Source organism: Phaenicophaeus curvirostris, chromosome 24 (assembly GCF_032191515.1).
Source record: "Phaenicophaeus curvirostris isolate KB17595 chromosome 24, BPBGC_Pcur_1.0, whole genome shotgun sequence".
Taxonomy (NCBI): Eukaryota; Metazoa; Chordata; class Aves; order Cuculiformes; family Cuculidae; genus Phaenicophaeus; species Phaenicophaeus curvirostris.
The window spans coordinates 2079635-2096756 of record NC_091415.1 but is presented as its reverse complement, the minus strand read 5'-3'; the positions used below and the strand labels follow the sequence as shown (position 1 = coordinate 2096756).

Genomic DNA, 17122 nt, shown 5'->3' with positions numbered 1-17122 from the left:
ATGATGAATATCACTGAGGAGAACATGAATGGGTGGATATTTATTGACAGATTAGCGTGTTACCGTCGTGCGTTCTGCGTTGTCTAATTCTGGATTCAAGCATCTGGTCCAGCCTTTCAAAAATCTGCTTTATGTAAGAGGAGATGGCTCTGATAGCTCTGGAGAGTCACCAACTTAAAAGAAAAAAAGCTGTTAGAAAGTAGCTATTCGGTTGTCAAACCTAGTTCGCTTATCTTGAAAGGCATGGTTGTGTAGGGATTTTCTTGGATGTTCTGGTATGGTAGCTGCCATAAATCAATCTTTTTTTTTTTTTTCCTCTTCTTCTGCTTTTGCCTTTTTCTGCTTGTCTGGAGTGTCTTTGCTTCAGACACAGGGGTCACTTGCAGCTGAACCTGGAAAGCTGCGGCATGGTTTAATTTTCAGGGCAGGACTGATGGTGGGGGAGGGAAGAGGGAGGAATGCAAAATCACCGTTTCCATCCAGCTTAAAGCTCCAGAGGCCTGGCCGTGCGCTCAGTCTGAAAGCCACATCTGGAAGCAATTCAGCCAGAGCGGCTCCTGTCATCTAGGGTGGAAGGTTGGGGAGTGGGGGAAGGAAAGGAGGTGTTTTCTTTCCTACTGGCCGAGCTGATCTCTCCCTCTAAAAATGAGGAATGTTAAATTGTGTCCTGCCTCTCCCCCCACTCCCTCCCTTCTCCAGTGGCCCAGGAGTGCAAATGATTATTTTCATACACTAAAATAAATACATTTTTTAAATGAAGTCACTCTGGTGACAGAGCCAGCCTTGTTTCCCTGGTTTGTTTCAGAGTAGCTTTAACCATCGACTTGCTCCTCTGGATGAGCTGCTGTGCACAGACTTGCCAGAGCCTCTTTTGGAACCTCAGTTCATTTTACCCTTCGCTCTGATGTTTTTAGCTGATGTTAGATGGGAAAGAATTGTAGAGAAAAAAACCCAAAACATTTAAGGATCTTTATTACCTCAAGGTAACACATTAACTCGGACAAGAGGGTTTTGTCCTGTAAGGTGAAGGAGATAAAAATGTTCAATAAGCTCAGCGTGGGTGACGCTTCATACAAGTGTGTGGGAGGCAACGTGGATTGATCAACACCATCATCATCCAGCAATCGTGATCACTTTAGCCACTGCAAGGCCAGAACGAGGGACGAAGTCATGACTGTGTGAGGAGAATTAAAAATCACCTTTGATGAATTACAGTGTAAGAGTACAGCAAACACATTTTGTCTTTAATAACAGCATCTGGTCAGATGAGGACCCTTTTTTTGATCCAAGACAAGCAGGCAGGGCAGGAGGCAGCGCTGCCAGCTGGCACAGGGCTGCTGAGCTGCCTGGGAGAGGCAATGGATCCTCTTCCAGTTTCCTTTCTGCTCCCGTCCTGAGGGAACTGCTTGTGTAGCTTCTTAGAAAAACATAACCTTGGGTCGCCACTTGCTGTCTGCTGATCCTTTCCAAGCTTTTCTTCATGCAAAACACAAACGAATACTCTTGGTGGTTTAGGTGCTCTGCAGATAAAGGTTACAGGTGATTGATCTGGCTCTATGAGTCGTTCAGTGAAATGCAGGAGACGACCTAGGATTGTGATAAAAGGGAAGGAGGGAGATGACGAACTCAGACCTGGAAATATCATAGAATAGTTTTAGTCGGAAGGGACCTTAAAGATCACCCAGTTCCAACCCTCCTACCATGGGCAGAGACACCTCCCACTGGATCAGGCAGCCCAAGACCCCGTCCAGCCTGGCCTTGAACACCTCCAGGGATGGGGCAGCCACAACTTCCCCTTCTCACTCATTATGAATTGAGAAAGAATTTCCCCCTAGGAAGTGTCAGCTGTCTCATCAGTCACTTAATGAGCTAATTAGAGCAGTGGAGAACGGAGCTGAGGGAGTTCTGGCATGGCAGAGACAGGCTAGACCCAACATGCCACTGCTACCTGGCTTCTAAACATCTCCAGAGGTCCAGGCAGTAAGAGCTGAAGTTGGGCTTTCCTGATAGGATACAAGAAGGTTAACAAAGATGTTTGGTTTGCTCGATCAAATAAGAGTATAAAGTTTTATACACGTTGCCTGCAGTATGTGTAAATGCATCCGTGAAGTGTCTGTCACAGTGGAGCTGGGATATTGACTTCTAATATGGATGTTCCTAGTCCTTTTTGATTTTTGTAAATGAAGGAACTCAATTGCTACCACTGTAAAGCACCATCTCTTTCCTTCTGTTGTAGTGAAAGTCCTCACGGAGAGAGAGCCTCAACAGAAGACTCAGTTCAGGACGTTACGGCTGAGCACCATACCAGCGATGATGGTATGCATGAAAACATCTCCTTTTTGGTGTCGTACCTAAAGAAGGAGCAGTTTAATTGCTGTGATGAAGGAAAGGCTAACTCATCCTGCATCTGGACAGCCTGGGCCTGAAGTCTGCAGGCTGATACACCATTGGGTGTACTTGCTTAGTTTCCATATGGGATTTTTAGGTTGCTTTTGTGGCTGAGAAAGTACAAGGATGAGAAAATGAGCAGCTAGAGATTAGAGAAGGACAATGTTTTACAGTCTCTGGAACTAGATTGCTTGGGGCCCCTGTGCAAGGTAAAATTCAGAGGCGTTTTGGATGGAGTTCTGCAACCTACATGGAATATTCCATAGGAAGCATTTGGGAGGGAGCATTTGGCACTGAAGCAGAGGAGGGAGCTGGTCCTCTATCTCTTCTAGGGAGCAGCAAGGTCTGGTTAAGTAAGGAGCCTAATTGAGTTGTGCATCATTACACCTTCAGTGGATTTGTCAGGCGTGCAGCGTACAGCACCACGACCCAGCGGGACAGATGTTCCGAGGTTTTCCTTGCTCCTTCAGTCTGGAGATGTGACCAAGCAATTGCTCCTTTAGGTCTTTAGTGAGGCTGGCACTGGTCCTCTCCAAGGAAAGCTGCCGTCCCAGGAATGGGGGTGGCATCCCGAGGAATTGGTTTTGAGGTGGGGGGACAGGTCATCTTCCACAGAGCATCCCTGGCTGTATGGGTGAGCAGACACCTCGGTTTGAGACAGGTCAGAAAGGCTGAAGGAGAAGCAGGTTGTATGTTCACTAAGTTATGTGTGTGAGTGGAAAAATTTTAAACGACTGCTTTCCTGCCCAGGCTGGCAGGGTAATTGTTTGGCTTAGCCTTGTTGCTCTTTATTCACACAGCTTTCTTCTCTGAGCATAAGTGTGGTAGGAAAAAAGCTACTGGAAATTAGAGTCTAAAAATCGCTTCTTTGGATAAAAGCCAAAGTCCTAAAAAGCAAATTGGAAACATAAGAAACCTGAGTGCCGCACTCATCTGGAACAATAAACACTTCTTAATGAAACAGATGGAATTTACAAACCACACTCCCATCCCCTTCGTAAATGGAGGGGGACACCAAAAAACAGCATTATCGTTGTTTTAGTGTTATAAAGAAGCTGGCTCCAGAGGCAAAACAGGCGAGGGGGAAGAAGGAGCCAAAACCAGATACCCGTGAGCTTTGGGGAGTCTGGAGCAAGGCGGCTGCCGCAAGCTGCAAACGGGGGCCGGGCTTTTCTTACCCTTGCAAACATCCTGCTGGTTGTGAGGGCTGAGAGCGGGATTCGTGTGAGGCTGGTCGCTACCTGAAGTGATTTGACAGGATTCTGAGTGATCTGGTTTAGTAACAGAGAAATTGTTGAGGGGTTGATCCAGCAGGTGCTGTTGCCGATTGCCCTCGGCGTTTGGTCACTGTGGTTTTGATGCTGATGGGGCTCATTGGTGGGAGATGCTGCTCTGCTCTCAGCCCAGCTGATGGGATGGTGCGCAGCGTCAGCTCGTGCAGGCATGCTGTTTTTCTCAAGCCCAGCTACCACCTTGTCTGCTTACGGGCAGCCTTGGAGACCTAATTCTTGAGCGTGTGGTCTCACAAGGAATAATTCATAGAGTCGCAGGATGGTTTAGGTTGGAAGAGATCTTAATGCCCATCCAATTCCACCCCCTGCCATGGGCAGGGACACCTCCCACTGGATCAGAGGCTCCAAGCCCCATCCAACCTGGCCTTGAACCCCTCCAGGGATGGGGCAGCCACCCCTGCTCTGGGCAACCTGGGCCAGGGCCTCCTCACCCTCACAGCAAAACATTTCTCCTCCCAGTCTCCCCTCTTTCAGCTGAAAACTCTTCCCCTCGTCCTGTCCCTGCCCTCCCTGATCCAGATTCCCTCCCCAGCTTTCCTGGAGCCCCTTTCAGTACTGGAAGCTGCTCTGTGGTCTGCCCAGAGCTTTCTCCTCTCCAGGCTGAACAACCTCAACTCTCTCAGCCTGTATGAGAGATGCTCCAGCCCTCAGATCATCACGGTGGCCTCGTTTGGACTCGCTCCAACAGATCCATGTCCTTCCTGTGTTGTAAAGCTTGTGGCTTGTGCTTGGCCTTCCAGTCCCTTCTGGCTCTGTAGAATCCTCCCATGACGCAGAGGAGACCCTGGGGTGAAAGGGCGTATCTTTATATCTTTTCTTGTCCTGGAGGAGGAGCTGCAAATCTTTTTCCCCAGAAAAAAAGCTCAATTTCCATGGACCGCTTGGCTGTTTTAAAGCTCCTTTAAAGTGATTAGAGGCTGAAGTCCTCTGGGGCCGTGTGGCTGAGCTCATATCCATTCCCCTGCTGCCTGCCTGGGACTGGGAACTGGCTTAATGTATGTAGTTAGAGTCAACCAATGGCAGATTTTTCTAAGTCTTAAAAATAATCCACCTGAATTTTGTGGGGGTTTTCCCAAGTGTCTCAATGCCTGTATTGTCCCTCTGTATAATATCAGAATGCCACAGGGACTGGGATTAGCGGCTGGTTGGAGACACAGTGTGGTTAGACTTCTGTGAGCTTTTCCAGTTGGATTTGGAGCACGTTGTGCAGCTCCAAGCGCATGTCCAGCTCAGCCCAGCTGTAGGGAGCCCAGAGGAGCAGCTCGCTCTCCCCATCGCCGCACAAACCGCAGCGGTGGAGGCGCTCGGTGTTTTGGTTAGAGTCCTTGACAGTTCGATGAATAGCACGGCCTCCCACCATGCCCGAATCCCGTCTCCTGGGTCAGGTGAACCTCAAGGCAGCAGAAATTTCCTTCTGAATAGCTGCTTTATTCCTGCAGCAGCTTGGAATCGAGGATGTTTCCCTCCCTAAACGCTAACGGCAGCTCCTGCCTGCCCCGGAGGCTGAGTTGAGGCACCTTTAGGAAGGCAGATTTCTGTCTGGAACAAACCTGATTGCTACCCAGCTTTGAATTTTTCTTTATTTTAATGAGACTCATTTTGCCTTTGCCGTTTACTCTGAATTGCTGTGAGGGGGTCGATGACTTGGAAAACATGAATGTGTTCATCGTGTAGGGATTGGGTAAATGCTGAAATGGCACGTTGTAGGGGTTGCCCTCCAACTCTTCCTGCTTCACCCCTCGAGAAGGAACACTTTATGCTCTATTCCGTGCTCTCATCATAAGCTGTTTTATGGTAGCTTGAAACTGTTGAATACTTGCCTGAGCCCGAGTGTTTAGTGAATTATTGTTTATTCCCTTCTATCTCCTAGAGTGTGAGCCCATAGAAGCGATAGCGAAGTTCGACTACATTGGCAGGACTGCACGAGAGCTGTCCTTTAAAAAAGGAGCTTCTCTCTTACTCTATCAGCGGGCCTCAGATGACTGGTGGGAGGGACGCCACAATGGAATTGACGGCCTTATTCCTCATCAATATATCGTCGTTCAAGACACGTATGTTACACTTTAAGCCCATCAGCGAGATGGGCTTGCTTAAAACTCAGGTGTGGAATGGAGTGTTTGTGTCAAGGTGTTGACACCAGGTGGGGAGAGAGAGAGTTCATCCTTCCACCCTCCCTGCAAGGAGGGAATCCTTGAAACAAGCAGAGGCGTAGGTGTCCATGTATGTGGAGGTGATATAAAAATTATTCTGGTGCTGCCAGCCTGTTAAAGACGCAGAGCTGGGATCTCCAGGTTGCTCAGAGAAAGCAGGCTCTCTCATTTGAAAGATACGTAATGATTCGTTAGAGAAAGATGCCAGCACAGCGTGGTTTTCCTGTACGTGTGTTTACGTAGACAGTGCTGTATTGGAAATTCAGTGCTGCTGGTCCTGCTTGGGTTGTGATTTCCTTCCCTCCTCCTTCCTAGTGAGGATGGTGCCTCTGAAAGATCCAGTCCGAAGTCTGAAATAGAAATAAATTCTGAGCCACCGGAAGAAAAAGTGACAGCTAGAGCTGGCGCCGGTTGCCCGAGTGGGGGTCACGTCGCAGATATTTACCTTGCAAACATCAACAAGTAAGAACAGCCTTTTGTTATTTTACCTAACCCTAAAGATCTTGGTGACGAGTTCAGTGCTGGATTTCCTTCCCTGAAGAAGGTTACCCAACGAGCACTGCCACCATCATCCTCTGCTTCCCCCTCTTCTAACGTGCTCGCATTTTGCTGCCCCCTCTCTCGCTGTCACTGGTGTGGCCAATGCTCATTTACAATCCCAGTGGCTTCTCTTCCCTATCCCCAAGGTGCCATCTGTTCCCGTTTTCCCAAATACATCCTATTTTTTAAGCTAAGCACGCAGAGAAAGGGTGGGGAGCAGCAGAGTGACTTCTTGTAATTGTGTGTTCCCATTGCGTGTTACGTTTGTTGTGTCTCGTTTATATTTAACACGTTTTGTTTTATGGGGTAGGGGACAATTTCTTCAGAAACCAGTGTTGCATTCTGTGCTAAATGACGTTCCTCAAGTCCCACCATCTGGCATTGTCCGTAATGTTCTTCCGTTCCCCTGGCACCTCTCACCTTGGGTTACTAACCATATGCTTGCAGTGAAACAAGCTCTGTTGCTCTGGCTTTACCTCCTCGAACAGAAATCATTACTTCAGCCAACACTCCACGTAATAAAAACCAGACTAAATTTCTTCATCTGTCATTTAATTATTCTAGAGCAGACTTATCCCCCATATCTTTCTGATTATTTCCTTCATATTAAAAAAAAAATAAATCCCATGTCTCTCTATTGTGCAGTGAAGGTATTAATATGATAATTGCAATTGGTTGGAAGTGGATATTTTTAGCCTTAATTTAATGAATGTAGGCTGTAAAGGCATTAGTAGAAATGCATCCTTGTAAAGGTTTGGATCTGCTCATGTGCTACACGGAGCCTGGTCCGTAGTTTGCAAGTCAGCAGAGCTCCATTGATATCGGTGAAGCTGCGTTAATCTGCATCGGCTTGGGATCTGGTCTTTCTTTTGTGGTATTCGTTGTCTGAGCCATCGAGGTCCAGTCATGGAGAGATTTGTATAACGAGCAGACCTGTCTTGGAGCTTCCCCATCTGCTGCTTTGGTGGTGTCTGTAGTGTTTGTAAGAAGCCTGGCTAATGTCCACTCCCGCTTTATTTCCCTTTAGGAGGGGAATTGATATTTAGCAATAGTAGCATAAGACTCATTTTGTTGTTTTTTCTTTAGGAATGAATCTTCTGACCTATGTGAGAACAGACTTGAGCAAAATTAAATCAGATGGTTTCGCAGTGACAGTTGTGCCACCCACTGAATTATTATTTGGATGCCAAAATCCTACTGGAGTTAACACTTTCTTGCAGTTATTCGTGGGGCTGGTGCTATATATAAACGGATCCTTCCCTGTATAATGGATGCCAAGCTTCAGACCTATGGCATAAAGTATTCTGCTGCTTTGATTTGAACGGAATCGTGCTATCAGACCGCATGGTGCTGGGGTAGAAATAAATTGTTTGGACCAGCTCTTCCATTTGACATCATCTTTTGGTATATCTGTAGCCCTACCTAGATAACGCCTCATGGTCCTGCTAAAGCAGTGGAAAATAAACATCTCTTACCACCAGCAAATATTGGAAATGTTCGTTAACCCCAAGCTGTGGGGTTCTTCGCTTGCCAATCTCTGAAAATAACAACTTGATGCCTTGGGCCAGGAGCTTAGTAGACTTATACTGTGTCCTCCAGTAAAAAAAAAAAAATTGTAGCTCTGCTCTTCTAATGTAATAAAAACACATCATCAAAACCTTTTGATGGCACAGAGGGTTGTTTTTCTTTTGTTCAAATATAAATCCTTTTCTTCCTGACCAAGTTAATTACACTCCATCCAAGTTTTTTGTTCTTGCTGTGAATGTGCACAGCTGCCAGAACCTCAGTCTTGTTGTTAGAAGTATTCAACTGGAATGAGTTATAATTCTGCTGTTTCACAACGATGCCTAAAATCTTGGGTGTGTTTATACTCTGAGTATCCTTATGTCTCTCCCCGTTGTCTTCTGTGTCATTTTTTGGGGGGATAACTTCAAATGAGAGCCCGTTACGTGTACCTGCTTGTATTGACTTGTTTTGCTTTTGTGACTGAAGGCAAAGAAAGAAACCAGAGTCAGGCAGCATCAGAAGAGCCTTCCGTCAAAGTGACAGCCACGGCCTAGGTAGTTCAATGGCAGAACCCGCCTCCCCAGGAGCCATAGCCGGTTCCAGACCCTCATCTCAGCCCATTATGAGCCAAAGTCTTCCCAAGGAGGTTCCAGATAAATGCTCCATCAGTGGCCACGGCAGCCTCAATTCTATCAGCCGACACTCGTCTCTGAAGAACAGGCTAGACAGCCCGCAGATCCGCAAAACGGTGACAGCAGGGAGGTCCAAGAGCTTCAACAACCACCGGCCCATGGACCCTGAAGTCATTGCACAGGTAAATAGGAGCGCTTTGCCGTAACGATTGGGTTTGGAAACTTAATGTTGGATGCGGTGAGATGTTTTAATGTGAAGTCTGATTTAATCTCCTAACCCTTCCCTTCTCTCAGTGCGATGTGAACTTACCTCGCAGCGTGAGCCTAGGCTTTCACCTCGCTCGGTGTAAGTCACTGAGGCTCCTTTCATGAGTGAAGATAAACAGCCAGGTCCTTCCTCCTTAAAAACTTGGCCCTGTTCATTATTCAGCATTTAGTTTCAACAATAAAAACATCCATTTCAGAAAGTTACACAGATTCCAAAGCTGTCAGCAAAAAATTAAGCAGTCATAACTTCAGGACATGAGAGAAGTGAAATATTTAGTGTCAATTTAACATTCTCCTGTCAGTTATGCAAACTTGCCTGTGGTTCGACAGTGGGAGCGTATGGAGCAGCGCAGTCAAAATAAAAGCAGGCTGCTGAGTTGTACAGGGCTCACAGTGGCATCTTTATATGCTTGCAGGGCTCAGTGGGTGATTAGAAACCACCTTTGAACAGAATACTGCTAGTTTTTATTAGCTGGTTATTTAGACAAGTGCCTTGAAACCAGAGCAGCACCCGGGCGGCTGCAACGGAGCTTTAACTCTGCAAAGAGCTTTGGGGACTGACTCCACCAGACAACAAGGAAGCCGTGTCTCTAGCTCCTTCTGCGCAGCTTAAAGGGGAAGGTGATGATAGTATTTTTCTTCATCCTTGGTAGCTGGTTTATTACTGATTCTCTGTGCACGTTCTCTGCATCTCCATAGGCAGCGGTCAGAATTGAAAGTCAGAATTAGATTGGAACAGCTCCTGATGGGGGTGGAGGATGTAAGCGTTACCCATTTCCCTCTTCCACGTAGGATCTTCCCTTTCTCCCAGTCCAAGCTGTTAGATGTGCCTGCACATGAGCGTGTCCTGTACCAACTGTTCTCACTATGCGATGGATCTATCTAAAGCCAAGGAATGCTTGGGTCTCGGGTTACAAAGCCAGCCCTGGGAGACCTGACTTCTGCCTGACTCACAAGTTTGTAGGTTTTTTTTAGGAGCTGAGGGGAAGATATGTGAAAATTAACCATCGTTTTGATTGACGAAACAGCAGCATCAAGTCATAAATAAGGTCCAACTAAAATTCTGCTGTGTATTCTGATGGAGGGATGGGGTTTGCTCTGTTATGAATATCTTCAGCTCATTTGTTCAGTGGAATTATGATATATGGTCCTTGTTGTCTTCGTATTTCATTGTCCTTCCAAAGCTTGCGTTGACATAATTGAAAAACCCAAGACGCTGATTTAAGCTCTAACAAAAGTTGTTCTGTCTCCTCTTCCTGCCAGCACGTTACCTCCATTGTTTTCACTGGAGAAGAGTCTGGGGAGGAGAAGAAAGGAGGAAGAGGGGGGAAGAAAAAGAGAAGGGGAGCAGGAAAAAAAGCTCAGTTAAATTAGTGCTCCTCTTTGCCCTGTAGTACCTGTTCCAACACCATCTCACAAGCATCATGCATTTTATGTGTTTCCCTAACTTCACAAGCACAATCTGCCCGGCTTCAATAGCCTTGGAGGTGTCAGGTTACTGTCTTGGGCTTCCTCCACTTGACTGATTTACCTTCCCCACACGCTGAAAAACCTCTCTAAGGAAGCGAAAAGGCTGCAGCCAAACTGTGAGTCACTAAAAGGCGGAGTTCTTCTGCTCTCCCATGAATCGTGTGCACCAGTGGGCTCCACCGCGTGGGCTGCAGCCAGCACGGAGGTCCCGCTCTGAGTGAAAAGCCACGTCTTTATCCCCAAGTTCTCTTTATTTGTTAATAACGGCAGTATTTTATGAGAGTAAGGAGGAGCACGCACTTGAATTTCTATATATGTTCCTGATAGCTTCTGTGTTCTCTATGATTAAAATGTTGAATCCCACATAATGCCTTTCTGGGAAGGGAAGGCTGCTCGCCCAGCAGGAAAACCAGCGAGGTAGCAAGAGCGCACAAGGATTTCAGCGTTCAGTGTGTGGCCCATCAGTCCTTTTGTCAGGCATTTACTCTCCTGAATGTCACATGCCAAATAAAGTACAAGTATCATAGAATCGTAGAGTGGTTTGGGTTGGAAGGGGCCTCAAAGCCTCAGTTCCAACCCCCCTGCCATGGGTGGGGACATCTCCCACTGGATCAGGTTGCTCACAGCCTCATCCAACCTGGCCTTGAACACGTCCAGGGATGGAGCCTGCTACTTGGAATCACGTGTTTTTCTGTTTGGTTTGGGATTGTACTCATCTTTTGAAGTCCAAGTGGCGTCAGGACCGGTAAAAGACCAGATTAGTGTCAAGAAAGTACCAGCTATGATATTGCTCCCCGTGATGGAAAACATTACAGCTTGTTGGCTTCAGTACGTAACGCTGTGTCATTTGGCGTGGCCTTTACTTTGACACCTAAAGGTCCTCAACCTTCCAGTTGATTTGAGTGTTGGTGCTTAGAGGCTGAAAACTAATACGTCCCTCTCAAAGGCTGACTTTATCTCCGTAATTATGTGTCTGGGTTCTGTTATTTACTCCGTTTCTCTTTTGTGCTTGCAGGATATTGAAGCTACTATGAACTCTGCTCTGAACGAGCTGCGGGAGCTGGAAAGGCAAAGCAGCGTGAAGCACACGCCAGATGTTGTTCTCGACACCCTGGAGCCTTTGAAAACGTCTCCAGTGGTGGCCCCCACCTCTGAGCCTTCCAGCCCTCTGCACGCTCAGATCCTCAAGGACGCTGAACCCGCTTTCCAGCGCAGCGCCAGCACGGCCGGCGACATCCCGTGCACCTTCAGGCCCGTGAAGTCCGTTAAAATGGCCACCCAGGTGAAACCCCCGGCAACTCGGCCCAAGCCAACAGTTTTCCCCAAAACAAACGCCACAAGCCCCGGCGTCGCCTCCTCTGCGTCTCAGCAGCCTCCCGACAAGTCCTGTACTGTCTGATAAACTTGATGCTGCTCTGTGGATATAACTGTGTTGTTTCAGATGAAGAGACTCTGTTAAAGACGTTAAAATTCCTATTTAACTCATTGGTTTTGGACTTCTGCTGAAGGGTAGTTGGGAACTGCTGCTTACTGCTGGGAGTAAACTCAGTGGTAACAACCTCGTCCCAGGTACAAAACAGATGCCACGCTTAGGAAATCCGATATCGGGTCACTGTGAAGCTGAGCAGGAACCCACAGAGAAAGCGATGAGTTGGATCTTGGTGTCTAGTCGATGCCTTGTTCCAAGCTTTTGGCCGCTGAAAGAAATACTTAGTGGCCTGATGTTTTGAATACTGGTGTAGTGACTTCTATATTCTGTGTTTCATTTATCACAGGGAAACAATAGGATAGATTTTAGTCTATTGCATGTTTTGGTGCCACTGGTTACGTGGAGCTTGGACATGCCTGTTTCTTGTGCATTATTATGATTATTCCGTCGCCCACTGGTGCCACGGTGGTTAAGGGTCTGTCTCGACTTCCATCACATCCTCTGGTTTTGTTTGTTCGCTTCCCCTGTTCCTCCCCCCAGGGCCAAAGCTCTTGGCCATCCAGCCTCATCCTTTAGTCCACACTTGTCATGAAAAATAGTTTACTCTGGAACGCTCTTAGATTTTGTGGAGTTAAACGTAATATGTGTCTGTGCAAATATAAACAAACATGTTCCTGAGGTTTAGGAGCATAAGAAAGAGCCCAGTTGTTGCTTATGGACAATCTAGCTGTTTTCCCCCTTTGCTCTCCCCTATTTAAAAACAGCTTTATTGTTTTTCAGTGTAATTTTCAGCCCTTAGGCTCTGATGTGGTGTGTGGTCTCGGGAGACTGAATGTAAAAACAAGTTAACTTTTGGAAACTAAGCATCCTCTGATGGGAGTTCATTTACTAACGCACACGTTCTTGTTTTGATCACGTATCAAGATGGATCCTTACCAAAATCCCAGTTACAAGCACTGTAAAGACTTCAATCCGAAGTTCTCAAGCTTCCCATCTTCTCCCTCTTCCTGGTTGCAAACGCTTCGGCCGGTGGCCGTGCTCGCCGCGAACGGCTTTAGGCATCTTCGCTCTCATAGAGCGGGATGGGAAACGCTGCTGGGACGGGGCCGTGACGGCACGCAGCTTCTGGAGTGGCTTCCCTACGCGGTCCTTGCGAGCCTCGCCTGCCTCCGTAGGACTCCGCAGACATGGGAATGAAGTCTTAGTATTTGTATTTATATGGTAGGCAGCAAGTGCTTCAGCAGCTAGCAGGCTGCAGGGACTTTTTTGTACTCGACTGAGAATCTTCCACAACCTAATGCTTATTTAATTTAAAAACAAAAGGCATGCGCCACTTCCAACAGCAAAGATGATCTCGCAGTCCTCCAAGAGAGGAGACTCTGGCTGACCCTCCGTTCACCTTGTTCCCAAACTCTTCTGGGATTTAAATAAAGCTGCACATCTTATTTTTATCATCATCTAAATTCAGGCAAGGACAAGATAAGGAAAGATATTCTTCTCTCCCATTTAACTGAGTTTCACTTTTAAATTTGTGGGTTTCTCGCAGTCGGCTTCCTTGCGACTGCAACGTCCTCTTAATTAGCACTCAGTAATTAAAAAAGAAGAAACAAAACTTACATTTTTGAGAACAGTTCCTGAAATGTACTTTTCTGGTTCGTTTAGGATGCTACTTGGAGAAATGAATAGGGCTTTACTGCAGCCCTGTCCATCCCCGCACGCACACCCCCATCGCTGCAGGAGGAATTAACCATGTTAATGATGTTTTTTTTTTTCTGTGCCCTAAATTAAGATCATCTGAAAACTGGGGAACACAGAAAAGATTTCGCTGAGAACGCTCCTCATTCCTCATTTCTCCATAGCGGATCTGTAGCAGCAGTTCCCCTCGGGAAGCACCGCGGTACGTGTGTGACCGTCACCGGACCTCTCGCAGGGGAGACCCCAGCAGTGCGACCAGCGCCCTTTGCTCTCAGGTTCTGATGGACTTCTACCACCGAGGAATCACTACTTCTTTTGGGGAAAAAGTAGAATTAAACTGGTGATTTTTTGCTCAGGCAGAACTTTTTGGCATTTACTTTATGTAGGGAATTTGTTTTCTTTTTGGTCTTGAAGGACCAAAGTCAATCTGTGTCAAGAGCAGGATCTCTGTATATTTACTCCGACTCATTTGTAATGCCTTATTTTCTTTATATTTTTATGCCTAGCATTCATGCTTTTAAGTGTCCAGCCACGCACAGCATATTTGGAGGAGATGCTCTTTACTGTCTTCGAGGTCTGAAGTGTGAATGGGAATTCAGAGATTAAAAAGACATCAGGTTACTGTAACAGCAACCGTCTGTATCTGAATTACTGTGCTTATCTCGAACATCCGTAGCTCTGGGACAATCCTACTGTCCGGGGGGAAACGCTTAGCAGGATTAACCTGTATCCGGAGCAACTCAACTGGAATTCTGGTGTGCACTGTGATTGACACTTACCCCTACAGCAAGCAATACGGCAGGCTGGAGACCATCCTTCCTCTTCCTTGTGCTCCAGCTCTGGCCAGCCAGCGGAAAATTCACACACGCACACAGATGGGAGAATTCAAACCAGGAAAGGAAACTTTTAGCTTGTCTCCTTCGCTCTGTGAACACAGAAGGCTGAGAGAACGTTTGCCACAAGTGTTTGATGACCAGTTGTTGCAGGAGAGGTGGGAAGGAGGAACTGGAAGTGCCAGCTCCACTCCCTGCAGAACTGGTGGGTGTCTTGGAGAGGACACCACTGTGGAGAGGACGAGTACGATGCAGTGATTTGCTTGGGGAGGTATCCATGTTACTTCATATCTTCATATCCAGAAGAAATATTAGCTCTTCCATGGAAATTCATGACTTTTATGTAATGTTTGTGTCAAATATAAGGACAAGAAGTGTTGGATAACTGGAATAACGTATGTCTGTTTGATAGTGCTTTGTATGAACAAAGGGTTCTTGTTCATCAGGTGTTGGATTGAAATAATCCAAAGTGAAACTTTTAAAATAAAATCTGAATTTAGGTGATCAATCTTCATAGTTTCTGGAGCTCTAACCGGTTATGTTTTATTTCCCTAATTGGGAACTGAGCAGTGTGCTTTAACGATTGCTAAATTTCTGCCTCTCTAAGGTAATCCAAAGGCTCGCAGATCATAAACGGTAGATCTGTTCTTCATGTCAAAGCAGTGGGACACCACCAGACTCTCACTTTATCTGGGTATTTCATTGCAATGAAAATGATTAAATAATTAGAGTGCACTGTGACAGCAGAAAACAAATTGTTGTTTCTATGTATGTATTTTGATGCCTGTTCGAAAAGAGTCTTTGGGTTTCCTGTGCTGAATACCTCATGTGTTGGGTTTGAGGAGTGTTTGTTGCTTTATTTTAATTTGTTTCTTTTTGTTTTTAAAGCAAGATTGTTCTTGCGCTAAAGTAGGTTAAGGTAACCGAGTTCTCATAAATTTATTTACCGCATTGGAACACCTCAGAGTTTGGCAAGAAATTCCATCTGTACTAGTTCTCCACCTTGCACTTGGTCCAGAGCTCAGCTGTTTTCCTGCACCTTCAGAAGAGCTCTAGCAATATTCAGACAAAGGAGGTTGTTGGAGATGGAGTTTGCTGCCTTATTGCTCTTCTTCTGGGTGTCAAAACCTCAAATTCAGTTGAACGTTGTATAGGGTTGGGGGTTTATGAAGCATCTGAGGGCTGTTCTTCAATAGAAGTAAATGTCTCTAGGTAGCACTTTGGATCCGTTATGGACCTCCTAGACTGGAATGCTCTCTCCCGATGGAATACGTGTTGAGGGAACGCTTCAATGAGGCTGTACTCCCAGCAGGGCCGAGTTTGCTGGTAAGTCAGTGGGTAACGATGGAGGAACACCCATCGGGAGAGTCTTTCTGATGGCCTCAGTCGGAGGCTGGGCTGGCTGGCTCCTCTCCAGCACGTTGGTGAGCGGAGGAATCAGCTCTGCTCGCAGCGTGTGGAGCTGGTGGAGCGAGGCAGCTCGGGGTCAAGCCCTGACTGTACAGGGATGCATATAAATACATTTGTCACTGGCCTGGGAACCACGAGCTAGGAAAACAGAAGCCTCTGGGCACTCCCATCACTCATGAGCTTGCCCAGAATGGAAAATGAGTTTAATGGAATTGATTGATTTTGAGTTTTTTTTTTAGTTTTCATGAATTAAAAAGCATTTTTGTGGGCTTACCTAGACGTGGCTGACATCCCCAGGTGGAGCTGTAGACAGACCGGCTGGGATTTAGCGGGCTGGTAGCACCAGAGGCATTTGGAGAAGGGAGCAATGTTGTCTCTCGTGGATGGACCTCATTCCCTAGGGATGCTGCCAGCCTCCGGGTCTGGGAAAAGGCCGAGCACTTGCTGGCACTCTGGATTGAATTTTGGGATTTGCACTTACCTTTCGCTTCAGAAGATAATCCTCTCTCTGGAACCGCTTTCTATTTGTCTCTGTGTGTGTGCGACAACCTGGTACTTGAAAAAAATAGGGAATACTTGACCCACTGCCTTGTGCCGCCGGGGCCGGGCTGCTCCGGCGCTGCCTCCCGCACAACCAGCTGCCGGGGCGGCTTTAGTCGCAGGAGAGTTATTTTCTAGGTTCTAGGATTCTATTTTGGTGCATGTAGTGATGCCAAAACAGCAATTCAAGGCCTGGAAGATACGGGATTTGTGGGGTTTCTTTCACATTACGTTTTGTGCTTCCTATAATGTAGTTTGAGACGAGTTGTTTCTCACCGATGGGCCAAAAAGAGGTGGAGGGGGAGGGGGAGGCAGCTCCCAACTGCTCTGATACTTGATTCACCAACCTTGTACAGGGTAGATACTTGGTGGTTTGCAATGGAACAGTGGGTGGACCCTTCCTTATGTAGTAACTTTACTTCTGAAGTGGACTTCAGCTTTTTGAACACCTGAAGCCCAGTAGGATTAGCCTTGTGAGCGTGCCAAACGGCCGGAGCAATACTTGAGAGCAGCGGGTTCTCCGGGAAACCAGCTCCATGGAGCCCAAACAAGGCAATTGAAACCATCTCTGACACGTTGGAAGGATAGCAGGGATGTCCCTGTTCTGTTTTCACGTCGGAAGGCTCCGTTCCGAGGTCTGGTTGGTTCCTCTGTTGGTCTGAAAGCTCCGTCCTACAGCGATGGGCGTGGGCTTGGGCGGCGCGTTGGGATTTGGATGATGAACAGCGGTTGTTTAATGGTGGGATGGAATGTTCTTGCTAAAGCGTTTCCATTGTTTCGTGTCTTCTACACCAATATATATACGGTGTATATATTAAACTGTGTAAAGTCGTACTTTGTACATACAACTGTACAATATGGAGGTTCAGCCTTCCCATCCACCCCCTTTTGGTACAGTATTGTACAGTATTAGGAGTAAACATGTTGGAAATGTTAAATCCCTACTGGGGCAACCAAGTGTATCCGTTGT

General features: G+C 46.7%; 1 protein-coding gene across 6 annotated transcripts in view; it reads left to right on the top strand.

Moving 5' to 3' along the window:
* The window catches only part of SRGAP2 (SLIT-ROBO Rho GTPase activating protein 2), a 97196-nt gene extending 81615 nt beyond the window's left edge, over nt 1–15581 (top strand). For 5 of the 6 annotated variants that reach the window (XM_069876080.1, XM_069876079.1, XM_069876081.1 and 2 more), the window contains 5 exons: nt 2237–2316; nt 5551–5731; nt 6146–6292; nt 8363–8690; nt 11261–15581. In XM_069876080.1, the coding sequence (XP_069732181.1) occupies nt 2237–2316; nt 5551–5731; nt 6146–6292; nt 8363–8690; nt 11261–11644 (1120 nt within the window). In that variant the 3' untranslated portion in view covers nt 11645–15581. Of the gene's footprint in view, nt 1–2236; nt 2317–5550; nt 5732–6145; nt 6293–7456; nt 8317–8362; nt 8691–11260 lie in introns of those variants that run through there. The other variant, XM_069876082.1, reaches the window with a different exon arrangement.
* Nucleotides 15582–17122: the final 1541 nt, after the last annotated feature.